Source organism: Bombyx mori, chromosome 19 (assembly GCF_030269925.1).
Source record: "Bombyx mori chromosome 19, ASM3026992v2".
Taxonomy (NCBI): Eukaryota; Metazoa; Arthropoda; class Insecta; order Lepidoptera; family Bombycidae; genus Bombyx; species Bombyx mori.
Genome location: NC_085125.1, coordinates 8191001 through 8204705, shown reverse-complemented (window position 1 = coordinate 8204705; position 13705 = coordinate 8191001). Strand labels below are relative to the sequence as shown.

General features: G+C 36.6%; 2 protein-coding genes across 3 annotated transcripts; both read right to left on the bottom strand.

Annotated features, from left to right (window-relative positions):
* Positions 1 to 1352: 1352 nt before the first annotated feature.
* Positions 1353 to 2772, bottom strand: LOC101745649 (small ribosomal subunit protein uS9m). The gene has a single exon (XM_004922329.5). It carries the CDS (start codon positions 2600 to 2602, stop codon positions 1415 to 1417), a length of 1188 nt encoding a protein of 395 aa, XP_004922386.1. The 5' UTR covers positions 2603 to 2772; the 3' UTR covers positions 1353 to 1414.
* A 1176-nt stretch (positions 2773 to 3948) lies between these two features.
* Positions 3949 to 12931, bottom strand: LOC101747064 (solute carrier family 35 member F5). 2 transcript variants are annotated; one of them, XM_004922428.5, is made up of 10 exons: positions 12492 to 12931; positions 12056 to 12190; positions 11035 to 11103; positions 10747 to 10839; positions 10106 to 10258; positions 9372 to 9554; positions 7720 to 7867; positions 6398 to 6557; positions 5951 to 6148; positions 3949 to 5048 (listed from the first exon to the last, which is right to left on the bottom strand). In XM_004922428.5, the coding sequence occupies exons 1-10, from the start codon at positions 12642 to 12644 to the stop codon at positions 4979 to 4981; spliced, it is 1362 nt and encodes a 453-aa protein (XP_004922485.2). In that variant the 5' UTR covers positions 12645 to 12931; the 3' UTR covers positions 3949 to 4978. The 2 variants fall into 2 exon arrangements, with proteins under 2 accessions (XP_004922485.2, XP_012550234.1); XM_012694780.4 differs by having other exon boundaries at positions 11047 to 11103.
* Positions 12932 to 13705: the final 774 nt, after the last annotated feature.

Genomic DNA, 13705 nt, shown 5'->3' with positions numbered 1-13705 from the left:
AATATTACAAATCTTCAACAAAAAACCTAACAAAAACAGTTAAAAAATTTCAAATTCAACGGATAGGGAGACGAAAACTCGTATAACGCGTGTAAGGCGTGCTTTAAAAGCAGATAATATGTTTTTCGATTTGATTATTTCAATGTTTCTAATTGAAGAGTTCGACTTCCATAATTGAGGAGGCAATATAACAATGCGACAATCCAGGCTCTTTTTAAATGTCGCCCTGGTGCACCATGATTTTCATGGTGTCCATTACTTAAGTAATACATAAATTAAGTAAAAGTCCAGGGTATAGTTTGATCTAAAAATAAAAATAAAATTTTAGACAAGAGTAAAGCTTTTTTTTTTCCTTCCTAAGCTGGTAGCCTAGAGAGGCTATTCCAGCGGAACCTTAACTAGTAGGTGAGCTCACGGGGCTCAAACCTGACAACGATGATAACACGAACCCTAGCAAGAGTCGTGCTTCGCAGAATCTACCACCGGATCGGAAACGCGACCCACTGAGAAGATCCGGCGAGAAACTCAGTGGGCTGTGTCTGAGAGTTAATTTACTCGTCGAGCCCTTCGTCGCAAGCGACGGGTTCGACGAAAACGGTGACTGGTGCTTAAGTACCTAGAAGCACCGTTAGTGGATCGGGAGGATCCGAGATGACGTGTTTTGGGCGACGTCGACTGCTTTCCATTCTTTCCGCAGGATCGGGAATGAGAGTAAAGCATTCCATCGTGCTTCATACGCCATTCTTAAGGGCCCAGTGACCTGTAAATCCAGTTAATTAGCAATGAGCTCATATATCTAACTTCATGCAATTATAAAATAACAATGTAAAGCCATGGGGCTTGTCAAGAAAACACTTTATTGAAAGATCACAGTTGGGGAGTAGAGTAGAGTAGGTCAGACACAGTGAACATATCTATCTATTTAACATTCACATGTATACACCAAAAAGTCATAGAAAGTATAAGGCCTGAGCTTAATCGATAAACCAAGTCTTCTTGACCTAAAAAAACAAGACGCCTGGGGCATTTGTATTAAGCGTTGAGACTACGCTAGAATCCTGTAGACACACCCCAATGAAATAAATACTTAACAAATTTTAATGAATTACTTCCATGGTGTAATAACCAAAGGTAAGCACTCAACATAAGGAGGACTGTGAGATCGTCCAACAATCTTAGCAATAAAAAAGATTAAATTGTACTAAATTGTGATAAATAGCACCTGTTATTATCAGATTATTGATGTTGCATAAAGGATAATATTCCTGTAGAAGTGTACATACTTGTATCAAGTGGTACAAATGTGTTCAAATCCTAGAGGCATAAGTACCTACCAATTTAATGAATAAAAATTTTATAAAAATTCTATAATTTTTATTGTAGGTTTATAGTAATTTTATCTACAATACATAGATTAGCGTTTTTTCCATGTTGGCTTCTTCCTTGCTCCAGGTTGACCAGGCTTCTTACGTTCACGCCTCCTGTGATCTCTAGTTAATAGTCCTGCCACTTGCATTTGCTGTAGCATATCTTTGTCAACAAAACTACGGAGGCCCCAAGCTATACCCCATCTAATGGCTCCAGATTGGCCGGAAGGTCCACCACCTTCTACATTACATTCCACATCCACACGGTTTTGCATACCAGTGAATATTAGCGGGAACAACACTTGTTCTCTCGACTGAACATCATCAAAATATGTGATATCTTTTTTGTTAATTGTTATTTTGCCTGTGCCTGGTGATCTTATGGTTACATCCCCTCTAGCCTTTTTCCTTAAACACTCATAAGTTGTAATATAGGCTCTTCCCTCTTCGTCATAATTAGGTTTTGGAATTTCTAAAGCAAACTTTTGTACAGCAAGGGGCTTCCTAAATTTTTCAATAAAATCTTTATATCTGTAAGAATATGGCAGTGAGACTAATCTTTCCATGACCACTTTGAAATTGTCATATTCTAAATCAGAAATCTTTTCAACTAACAACTGCTCAAGTTGATCTTTATTCACCCACATACTACCCCCGAGTTGTAAATTGCCATTTGGATCAGGAGTTGCTTTCTTTCTAATAACTTGGTCTTCATATTTGTAAAGTTGTTGTAAATGGTCGGCAGCGTCATGAAGTAGTTTAAAGAAATTTGGTTTTCCAGTATAAAACAAACAATGGTGAGGTCTTCCAGCTTCGTCGAATTCAGCGGCTTTGCGAGCGGGAAAGACGTCTTCTGGTGGCCTCATCGATGGTCGTGCGGCAGGATCGTAAATACCGCTGGGGAATAGATATTCTATAGCGCGCTCTACATCCTTTTGAGTAAACAATTCAGGATCTTCGCCCATCATATTCGCAAGATGTCGTTTTCCGATGTTATATTCAAATTGTTGTCGTTTCATAAACTCGTCATGTTCTTTTGCTCTCTCTAAATAAGCTTTCATGGCCTTACTTATCTTTTTCTTTTTGTTCAGTGTCTCCCAATCTGTTAGATCATTTAGAACATTACTGGGATCGGACGTAGTTCTAGTGCAGTACTGAAATGTTCCTATTGTTAGTGGATACCGAAAATATTTTGTTGCTGCTGGTATTATTTGCCTAATTCCTATAAGAGACATTTTTGCAGTATGCAAATTGCTGCAAATATCTTTTGTAGCATCAAAGATTGTGATAAATATATAAATTAAGTATATTATCCCAACACAATAGTTAGAATTTACATAACCTATAAAATTTAGTAATTTTTTTTCTTTGCGATTTTTGCGACGGGCAAAGGATACCAAGCCCATACATTAGTATTTTTTTAACTCATCATAGTAAAAATGTGGACCTCGGTCTACTTGTTGAACTTGATTAGGTAATAGGTACGGTACCAATTTACCACTAGTTTATGAATGGTTTTTACGATATATGAAATGAAGTATGAATGATGAAATAGGTGTACACGATAAAAATCAAACCCATCAAAACATGGTCATAGGGCCTATAAGTCCTTTAACCGTATGATTAAATATCACCACCTTACATATTTTTAATTGAGGTTTGAGAGCTTAAGTTCAAAGGCATGAAGGTGTTGATATTGTGGTGTCTGTGGGTTCCTGTAATCACAAACACCAGGAACACGATTTGCTTATAAACTGGCATTAATAAAACAATATATCCATCCTGTCTTGCTAAAATTTTGCAAGTTCGAAATAAGCAACAAAACTCATACTGTTACGCCAGTAAGAGTAACGCCATCTATCGGCGAATAGTCGAACGAATATAGCAGGATCTAGTAGCATCTAAAACGCTCGAGGCACAACGCCATCTATTGTTAGATAGCGGAAGCACGCATCGAAAATGCTCGACTTGCGTGGAATATTCTCGATACTTCTAGGGATGTGGTATCGGCTATAAAAGCGTTGCAGAAATAGCACGCAGTCAGTTAGTAATCGGAACTACTCGAAGCGAAACAGCGAAAGGATCACCTGAAGCGAATTGAGAATTTTAAAGTGTTGTGAAGTGTTTTAAATGTTCTAAGTGATAAATACAGTTTTAAGTTGTACTTTGGTGGAACATTTATTTATCCCGAACCCCCGCGCGTAACAATACTACTCCATAAAATTATGAAAGACATGCAAAAGCGACACTAGTTTTAGTCAAGCTGTTGACTTCTTGAGGTCGGTCATCAAGGGCGGACCCAGCTTTGGCGCCAGGAGGGGGTCACATAGTCGTGGGCAAGTTAAGAACCTATAATTTAATTATGATAACAATAGATAATAAATAAACCATGATGTTCTTCAACTAGTCCAAGTTAGTTCAAGTCCTGAAACTAGCTCAGGGGGGGGGTCATGACCCCCACGACCCCCCCCCTGGATCCGCCGTTGTCGGTCATAGCTATTGTAATCACATCTTCGCAGACAAAATTCTATTTTGCTTTAAATTAGTGGTTCATTTATGAAAAATCATTATAAGACGAATATAAATGATCGTTTTTTTTCCGTTTATTACTTTCGTTAATTGAAATAAACTTAACATCATAATTATAAATAATTCTGGTCATAAACAATAATAATAGACATACATTGCACTCACAAAGAAAATGTTACTATACTAATCATTAGCTTATGGAATGATGATTTCTTTATTATTATTACGATATTTATGTAATATTTAAATGCGAACTTCAAATTAGACTAGGATTAACACGTGTTTACAAAACAAAACACAGGTGCACATTCGTTCTTATGTAAGGTTATAAGTATTTTGTAAAGCTTACTTAGAATTAATTTATTTGTTAATATGAGTCACTTTGGTCCTTACTTCATGGACGAACCTTTGATTTTAGGTAGTAGGTATTATTTGGAAACAAACCGTAAAGAGTGATATGTCGTGTTTGATTATTTTATTCACAAAGTTTTGATGTTCAATTACAGTAGCTGGATATGTGGGAAAATGTTAATGTTAAATGTGTTTAACATGTCCTGTGTGTGTGTGTGTTTTCAACGAGAATTCGGGATTGAAAGACAATTAAAGTAAGTATTCACAGTAGATTAATCAAGAATCAAATGAACCAAAATATAGTTATTCTTAATACATTCAAATCTATATAAAACAAATGAGCATCACAAATTTTGAGACATAAAGTGTGAGGATATTATTAATAAAGTCACCTCACAGATATACAATATTATAATTTCAATGAATAATTCGAACCGGAACACTGTAATAGTTCAGGAAAAGTTTTACACAAAATCATTTTTGTTACGGTCCGAATTAATATAGTAAGGTTAATGTAAAAATTACTGCGAAAACTTTCTACAGTTGAAACATAAATGGTGAAATAGACAATATTTTATGTCGCCTATAATGTTTGATGTGACAAGTGGAAGTTTCTGGTTGCAGATTTTGGTTTCATGTCTCTGATAAGGCCATTGTACTATACGAACAAAGATCACACAGTGCTGTTCACGTTCTGCAGTCCTTTAATGAGGATTTCTCGAGGACCGTTGCTACGTCGGCTCGTCCGAGGACATCAACGCTTCCGATTGTTCGTCCAATTCAGGAATATTTCTAAAGTTGCTGTTGAGAAAAGTCTTTATTAGTGCTAGGGTTGACGCACACGGGACACAAGCCACAACCACAAAATGCCGCCACCGGAATATTTCCTGTAATTTTCATACATTATATATGTAGCTTGTGGAAGCCACCGGCGCAAACCGGCGGCGTTTTGTGGTTGTGACTGGTGGCCCGTATGCGGCGACCCTTATAGGTGTGCATATTTTTTTAAGAAAAGCGTTTGTTGGGTGCATTGTTTGGTTATTGGCGGCTGTTTTCCCTCTCGTAGATATGTAAGCTGCTCACGATTTATCAAATACGAATGCCATGACCCATTAGCTTTATTAGCTTCAGACGTATGTATGTTAGTATGTAACGGAATCTTTGAACAATGTTTTGACCTCCTTCAAAATGTCGGATTAACTGGAAATTTGATATACTTATTAAGGACCGATGACAATATAATATTTAAAAAAAAGAATTGAAAAATTGAAATTCAACTAAAAAATAGAATATAAATTTGAATTAAAAATAGTGTAAGAAAAAATTATTTTATTGTAAAACGCTTTTTATACAATAAAATCATTTGTTCTTACACTATTTTTAATTCAAATTTATTAAAATTTATTTTGAGATATGAGGCGGCATCCACAGTATGCTGATTCCACTGAGGCCACTCATTACTACATAGTATAAAACAAAGTCGCTTTCTCTGTCCCTATATCCCTATGTATGCTTAAATCTTTAAAACTACGCAACGGATTTTGATGCGGTTTTTTTAATAGATAGAGCGATTGAAGAGGAAGGTTTATATGTATAATAACATCCATTAAATAGTGGAGAAATCAATAATAAATTACAGTTTCCGAAGCGAAGCGAGGGCGGGTCGCTAGTTTAAGCAATAATAATGAAAACGAGATACTGACGAGATTGGATTGGGCAGCTTCAGGCGACGTGTTAGCGCGGAGATACAAGGCGCGGGTGCGGCGGCGAGCACGCACCCCGCGGCCGTCAGCAGCGCCGCCGCCACGCGCGCCGCCCCCCCCGCCTCCGCGCACACCGCCGCCGGCGCCGCGAGCCACACCACGCCGCTAGCCGCGCCGCCGCCCGTCAACGACCGACCCCTGCACGATACACATCTATATATTAATACGTGAAGCAAAAACTTTGTACCCCTTTTTATACTTGAGACCTTAGAACTTATATCTCAAGATGGGTGGCGGCATTTACTTTGTAGATGTCTATCGGCTCCAGTAACTACTTAACACCAGGTGGTCTGTGAGATCGTCCACCCATCTAAGCAAAAAAATATATTTAAACTGTGAATATTCAGTATGATAGGAGGAAATAGTAGTTTGAATGAGGTGTGTTACCATATCCAGAGCGAGTCGATGAGCACAGGACCTAGTGCAGCGTCGAGTATGAGCCAGGGCCACAGCGGCGGCGAGGGCAGGGCCGCGCGCTCCACGCCCGCCGCCGCCAGCGCGCCGCCCACACTCCACGCCGCGCCGCCTACTATGCACCCCACCACTCCTGAACGTTTCAGACATAAGGTTAATCATACCGTATATTGGAAGCCCGCACACTCCTACCTATTTCGGCAGAGAAGTAGTCATGCGCTCCAATTTGAATGATAACACAGGCCATACATAATACACATAAATTAGTTATAGATAAGCAACTCAAGCACTCAACAAAAATGTTTACAGGCGTCGGCCACTAGATGGCTTCGCTTCGATTACTTTCTCATTGCTCCTGTACATGGCAGTAACATATTATCTATCCTATATTTTATTTTTAATTAAGGATTTTGTAAATTTTCAGAAACCACAAATTGATAAAATTTAGTCAATTTGTCTATAACAAATAAAGACTTGTATGATTTTTATTTTTTTTATTTTCTGTGTTTAGTTATACAATACCTAATTAAATGCTTTAACTTTAACAACATATAAGTTTAGGGGCATCAGCTACAAGATATCGATAGTTTCCATACAAATAAATATAGTCTTAAAATATAGCAGTTTCAGCCCTGACACAGACATCAACCTCATAATCAGACATCAGCCACTAAAAGCCTTTAACGGCTTATCACCAGACAGACCCTGTGATCGCGTCTTTTTTTCCCCCTACCTAATCGTTGGTAGCCTAAGAGGCTATTCCAACTTCGCGCGGACCGGTAGGTGAGCTCACGGACTCAACCTGAGAGAATTTGCTAACACTAGCCCTAGCAAGAGCAGTGCTTCGCTGAATCTACTACCGGATCGGAATCGCGACCCACTGAGCAGATCCGGCGAGAAAGGCAGATCGCGTACATTTAGCTCAGTCAAACAAAAACTTAAAAGCTTAATTTGTGAATATACATATCGACGCTTGAAAGGCAAACGTGACTAAGCGACAGTGCGTGAACTTTACAGTAGACTAATTTAAAGTTGAAATACCTGAAAACAAAATTTATTTTAACGAATCCAGCTGTAGTCTACTACATCATCATAGATAGCTGTAGGATTGAAATGATTTTAATAGACTTAGAAATATATATTTTTTGCGATTCGAATATAGTTATTGCCTATAATTTATGTACAAATCAGTTATTGTTGCTTAGTCACTTTTGCCTTTCAAGCGTCGATATATGTATTCATGTATTTATTTCCACATAAACAACAAAACACAAAACAAAAAAAAGCTAACATACCAATCAGTAATGGTGAGTTTATGCCTTCTCCTTTCCTCAATTCTCTTCTGAACAACAAAAGATGTATTGCGTAGCAAAATGCCGAACCAAGTGCTGACAACACCGCCGTCCAGTTACTCTGATGGCTCTCCGATATTCCGAGCACCACCTTAAAACAATCGAGTCTTAAAAAATATTTTCACCGAGGGACATAAATACTTTCACCCATTGTTGTGATTAATATTAACGTCATAGTGTATACCGCTATGAGTAAAATCATCTGTCGCAAATAGCAAAAAGAGATATCGAAATAACTGAAAAATGTCTTGAATGTTCTGGAACATTGTAGAAATAGTCGAATCGACTATAAAAGCGCAGGCAACAAGAAGACAGTTTTATTCGAATCGAAGCGACTAACGGGTTACCTCAGGAAAGAGGAAAACTGAATTTTTATATGTAGTGAAGTTTAAGTTTTATATGTACTTTAATTCCCGTTGTGAGTAAATTGTTTTCCAATTAGGGTTTCTGTGGAGATTTTTTATTTATCCTGAACCTTAGTTCGTATCGATTTAAGGTTCAGTATTCAACTCGTACTTATTTATTGATCATAGATGTAGGATTGGTAAGAATGGAACGTATGAAAAGAGTGTGGAACGGAGCGTTAAGATGTCAGTGAGAGAAAAGGGAAAGAAAGGGAGAAGAAAATGACGGACAGAATTACAGAGAAAAGGAAGATGGCGAAGACGGTTATAAAATGTTAATTAATTTTTGAAGTTATACTTCTTTAGGCGCGTTATGAAAAAATGATGAGAGTGAAATTTTACGATGCGCGCGCACCGTGACACAAAATTAACAGAAATGAAGTTGCCCACTAAATCGCTCATTACAATACGACCGACGTAACTTGGCGAGTCTGAATATAGCCGCAGGTGAACTTTCGCGCATGTACACTCGTAAAAAAAATGTTATTAGCATTCACTTTTTAGTAATATATATGACAAAATTATTATGTAATATAATTCATACTAAATATTATTAAATTATTAACGTTAAATATTTATTATTAATTAGTTAATATTTAAAAAAAAAGAAATAAATTTAATAAAAATAAAGTATAACTTCCTACGCGCGTACATAAGTACACGAACCCCTTTTTAATTATTATTATAACAGAAGATTTTGGAACAGTAGAAGTTTTATTTTATGCGCTGCGATCCCTATCTATACTAATATATAAATCTCCATCAATCTGGTTTTTACAATACAATACACAACCTTTACAATACAACACAATACAGTCTGGTTTTTACGGATGTTCCGTTATAACTACTGAACCATGCGTCCGATTGACTTGAAACTTGATATCCATGTAGAAAATACATGACGTACTTAATGGATAGGCTAATGTTTATATGAGTGTTGGACTCCCTAAACCAGTTGCGGGGGCAGTTAATGATGCGAATCTTTGTGGGGGTGAGAAATAATAATGTTAATTTTAAATGCCCAGCAAAGCGGAAGGGTACAGCTAGTAAAACATAAAAGTATTTTTATTCACATATTAAAACTTAACTCTTTTTTATTGGCCAGAAGCAAAAGGAATTTTATTAATATTGTGGAGGCAGCCTATAATATCTCCAATGGAATCTACGAACGTAATTCGATTATGTTCATACCAAGCCGGCTGCAGTTAAAAGAACGGCAACACTTTTCGAGATTGTGAACCGATCCGTTGGTACTTCTGCAAATATAGCTCCCAGGGTAAGAACGAAGGCGCCCGTTGTAGATGTGTACATTGTAGCTGAACTAGTTGATGTGTGCAGTATACTTAAACGGTACAGATAGTTTGATATGAACCACTGTAACAAAGAATTATACATATAATCAGTTACTTTGTATTAAGTATTCGAATTTAAGTCATTAAGGGGATACAAAAAAATAGTCAAGTGAAATGATCCACGATAATATCGTGTAATAAAATGGCTAATTATTAGGGTGTATTTTAATCACGCCCAGGTACATCGTTTTCGTCGAACCCGTCGCTTGCGATGAAGGGCTCGACGAGTAAATTAACCCACAGACACAGCCCAATGAGTTTCTCGCCGGATCATCTCAGTGGGTCGCGTTTCCGATCCGGTGGTAGATTCTGCGAAGCACTGCTCTTGCTAGGGTTCGTGTTAGCAACGTCGTCAGGTTTGAGCCCCGTGAGCTCACCTACTAGTTAAGGTTACGCTGAAATAGCCTCTCAAGGCTATCAGCTTAAGTAGGAAAAAAAAGGTACATTCGGTCTATTTTTGCTACAAAGCACCTGCCCTTAAACCAAGCAACTGAGAGTCCGAGTCTCGAAACTTCTGGTGGGACGTGAGCTTGTCTGTAGAAATAAAAGCGGACATTATCGCTCTATACTTACAGGCATAGACAAGAACAATGCTAAACGCAGATGTCGTCTTGTGGCGGCTGCAGCGGCACGCCTCTGTGCAACTTGCGCAGCACGTTCTGAGGCCGCCCAAGATAATCGGGCCAACAACGCTTCACTGGCCATCGCTGCTGACATAACTCGTACCTGTACCACAAAATAACCATACAAATAGCATTTAGGATCTTATTGATAAAACACTCAGATCCCTCGCCGCCGGATCAGAGTTCGTCCATATTATCTGGAATGGCTGCGCTCATCGACATTGCGTTTCCAAATATCTTATTGCCATGTACCATCCAGCTTTGGAACTAGCTCCCCTCCACGGTGTTTCCCGAGCGCTACGACATGTCCTTCTTCAAACGGGGTTTGAGGAGAGTACTCAATGGTAGGTAGCGGCTTGGCTCTGCCCCTGGCATTACCGACGTCCATGAGTTACGGTAACAGTTTACCATCAGGTGGGCCATATTCTCGTTTACCTGCAAATGCAATATAAAAAGAAAAAAAGTTACCTGTTAACAGAAATGTTTTTATGAAGAATTTTTATATTCTGCAGTCAACATGTACAATGTAATTAGGACACAAAGATCACTAAGATGTGTAAATCAGAAACAGGTTGGATTGTTGAACTGTACCTCAGCAACTTTATTAAAACGGACAGCTCTGGGTGCAGCATCGTCACTGTCGGTTGTTTCCCCCGCTCTGACCGGTATAAATGTTGAATCACCCTGCAAAAATAGATTTACTTAGTAGTTAAAATCTAATAATAAATCATTTAACTTAACTAATAACACATTGAGATTGTATTACAATACAAGACAAGTTTTTTATGTTATCAAATTATAAATACCCATAGTTGTTTTAAGCATCAGATTGACAGTGAATGTTTTTGATTCATTAATTTACTAATTATAACTACATACCAAACTATTTACATTGGATTCAGTAAAGAAGCTTTCATCATCCGTTTCTGCTGTAGGCTCTAATAATTGCTGAAAAAACATTTTTTTTTGTCGTTATATTATAGTTTTATATAAGCCACACAGAACCAATAGGTTAAAAAAATTGAATTTGCGAAATTATTATAGAGAATATTATTGAATGAGATCTCACCTTGATTTTTAGCTTTAATCTCTACTGAGATGATTAAAAATAAAAATTGGTCTTAGAAAACGTTAAATAATACTGCTTATAATATAGATAGCTGCGAAAGCTTGGAACAATTCATTTATAATTTTACAATTTAATTCAGAAGTGATAAAAATTACATGATATTGAGTGACTAAGATAGTCTATAGATATCAACAACGATATTTGTTAACATGTGTCAAATATGTATATCAGTGGAAATTTGGCATCTGCCAGTAGGTTTGATTACCAGCACTGCCACATTGTTTAAGATGAGTTCATCAGGCATCTTATCCTATAAGTCAAAATAAATTCAGAATAGTCCTGGTGATCAATTCTACTCTTCTTATCAGCCCATGGACGTCCACTGCTGGACATAGGCCTCGCCCAAGACTCGCCACATAGACCGGTCCTGCGCTGCCTGGGTCCAGCGGATCCCGCGAACCTCAATAGATCGTCGGCCCATCTTATGCGAAGCCTACCCACGCTACATCTTCCAGTATGCGGTCCCCACTCAAGAACTTTCTGGCCCCTACGGCCATCCTATGTCCTAGTGGGCAGGACATATTGCTCACAGAACAATTCTACTCATAAGGGTTAATTATATAATATAATATAATATTATTCAAACATAATCTGAGCCTATTTACTTATTGCTAGATTAATTTAGTGATAATTCAAGTTATACTTATAAGTTCCAGTAATCATTTGTCATGGGCTGCAAATTCAAGTGAGAAAATAAATCTTGGACAAGATTTTTGTTTTATTATGTATATTTTTTTTTAAAAGTGGTTCAGGTGGGGCTTATTCACTTACAGTGTAATCAGTTGGTCGACAAGGATCCTTTGTAGGAGGTGAAAAACACAAAACTAAGAGATATATAAATAGTAATGAGCTTCTCACGTAAGTCACAAGAAACGGTCTCTCTAAGTGTTTTTCAGTGTATAAATACTGAAAAAAAAACAGTAATGAAAATTAGATGCAATTTTTTTTAACAAATAGTAAATTAGTTACACAAAACTTATTTTAATTATAGATTAATAGTTGAACATTAGCCTAATTAATGAAATATTTAATTAAATATTAACAAGGTAATATTTGAAAATGTAATTATTGGTTTCATGTTGACATTTATAAAGCCATTATCTAATTAAAAAAATAGAGGATTGCAGACCTTTTTTTTAATTTTTATAATAATTTTACTGTTAGAATGTAAGATGTGCACAACTATTGCTTCCCATTAAATACTTACTTTTGTCATCTCTGAGGATACGACCCATAATACAACGACCAGTAACAAAATAAATACACCGAACACATATTTTTTCCGGTTGAACTCTTGAACAACATCTTTGTTTTTATTATTGGGTGAGACGTGAAAATAATTGTGACACAAAGTCAACATTAAAACGGTTTATAGAGCAGAAATTAAAGAATACTTTAAGCTTGATGTCAATACATTTTATAATTTACGAAATAAACGTTAGCAAAACCACGAATTCACGCTATAAATTTAAGTGTAATATCTGTTAAGAAATTATGATTATATTTTTTGCTGGTGTGATTCTAGAAAATTATGAAAGAAACCATTAAATTATAATGAAATATTGTTATCAACAACACAAGATAGTCCAAAAAATCAGTGACCTGAGTGACAATTATTGACAATTGAACATCTATCATCAGTCAGTTGTTGCCTATGGTTGTTGCAAATCAATGGTTTAGGCCCAGGAATCAAGATTACTTGTTTGCCTACATTATAGTGTAGTGTTTGTGTTCTCTGTGAATAAATGAAGTTTCTTCTTATTTCAAATGTGGTTACTTCCACGTTTGAACAAACATATTTCCAATAATTAATCCGTGCCTTGGATTTCAAAGTCGCAACAAAACACCAAAGTATGGCATAAAAATGTCCTACATTCTATGTCTGGAACCATTTGGATGAAAATTTAATGAGATACAACAAGCTGTCTCAGAAAAAAAAGGTAGTGGATTATAGATGTACGCATAGCCACTGCAATGTTCTCTGCACGCTGTTTATTCTAGAATCACTTTCCAATATTTCCTAGCATTTACACTTTCTGTTCGCCGTTGTTGTAGTCTAAAAACCTCAGTTTTTTATATCAAATATAAATTTCACACTACTATTCACGAAATTTCATTCAATATCAATTATACTTTTACTTTATTTGATGTCGAGTCTTTTTGGTCACTAATATACAGGGTGTCTTACAAAAGGTATGTCAAGCCGAAAACAGCGGATATGATTCTAATAAATTAGGCAATTCGAGAAGAATAAATAATAGTTTAAAAAAACTAAAAAACACGCTTTATATAAAATTCTACTAAAAAATAGAAAATAAATTTTAATAAACTTAAATTGAATATAGTGTAAAATATATTTTATTGAAAAAAAAACGTAGTGTGCATGGTGTTATTAGTTATAAACATTTTTCTGACAGTTAA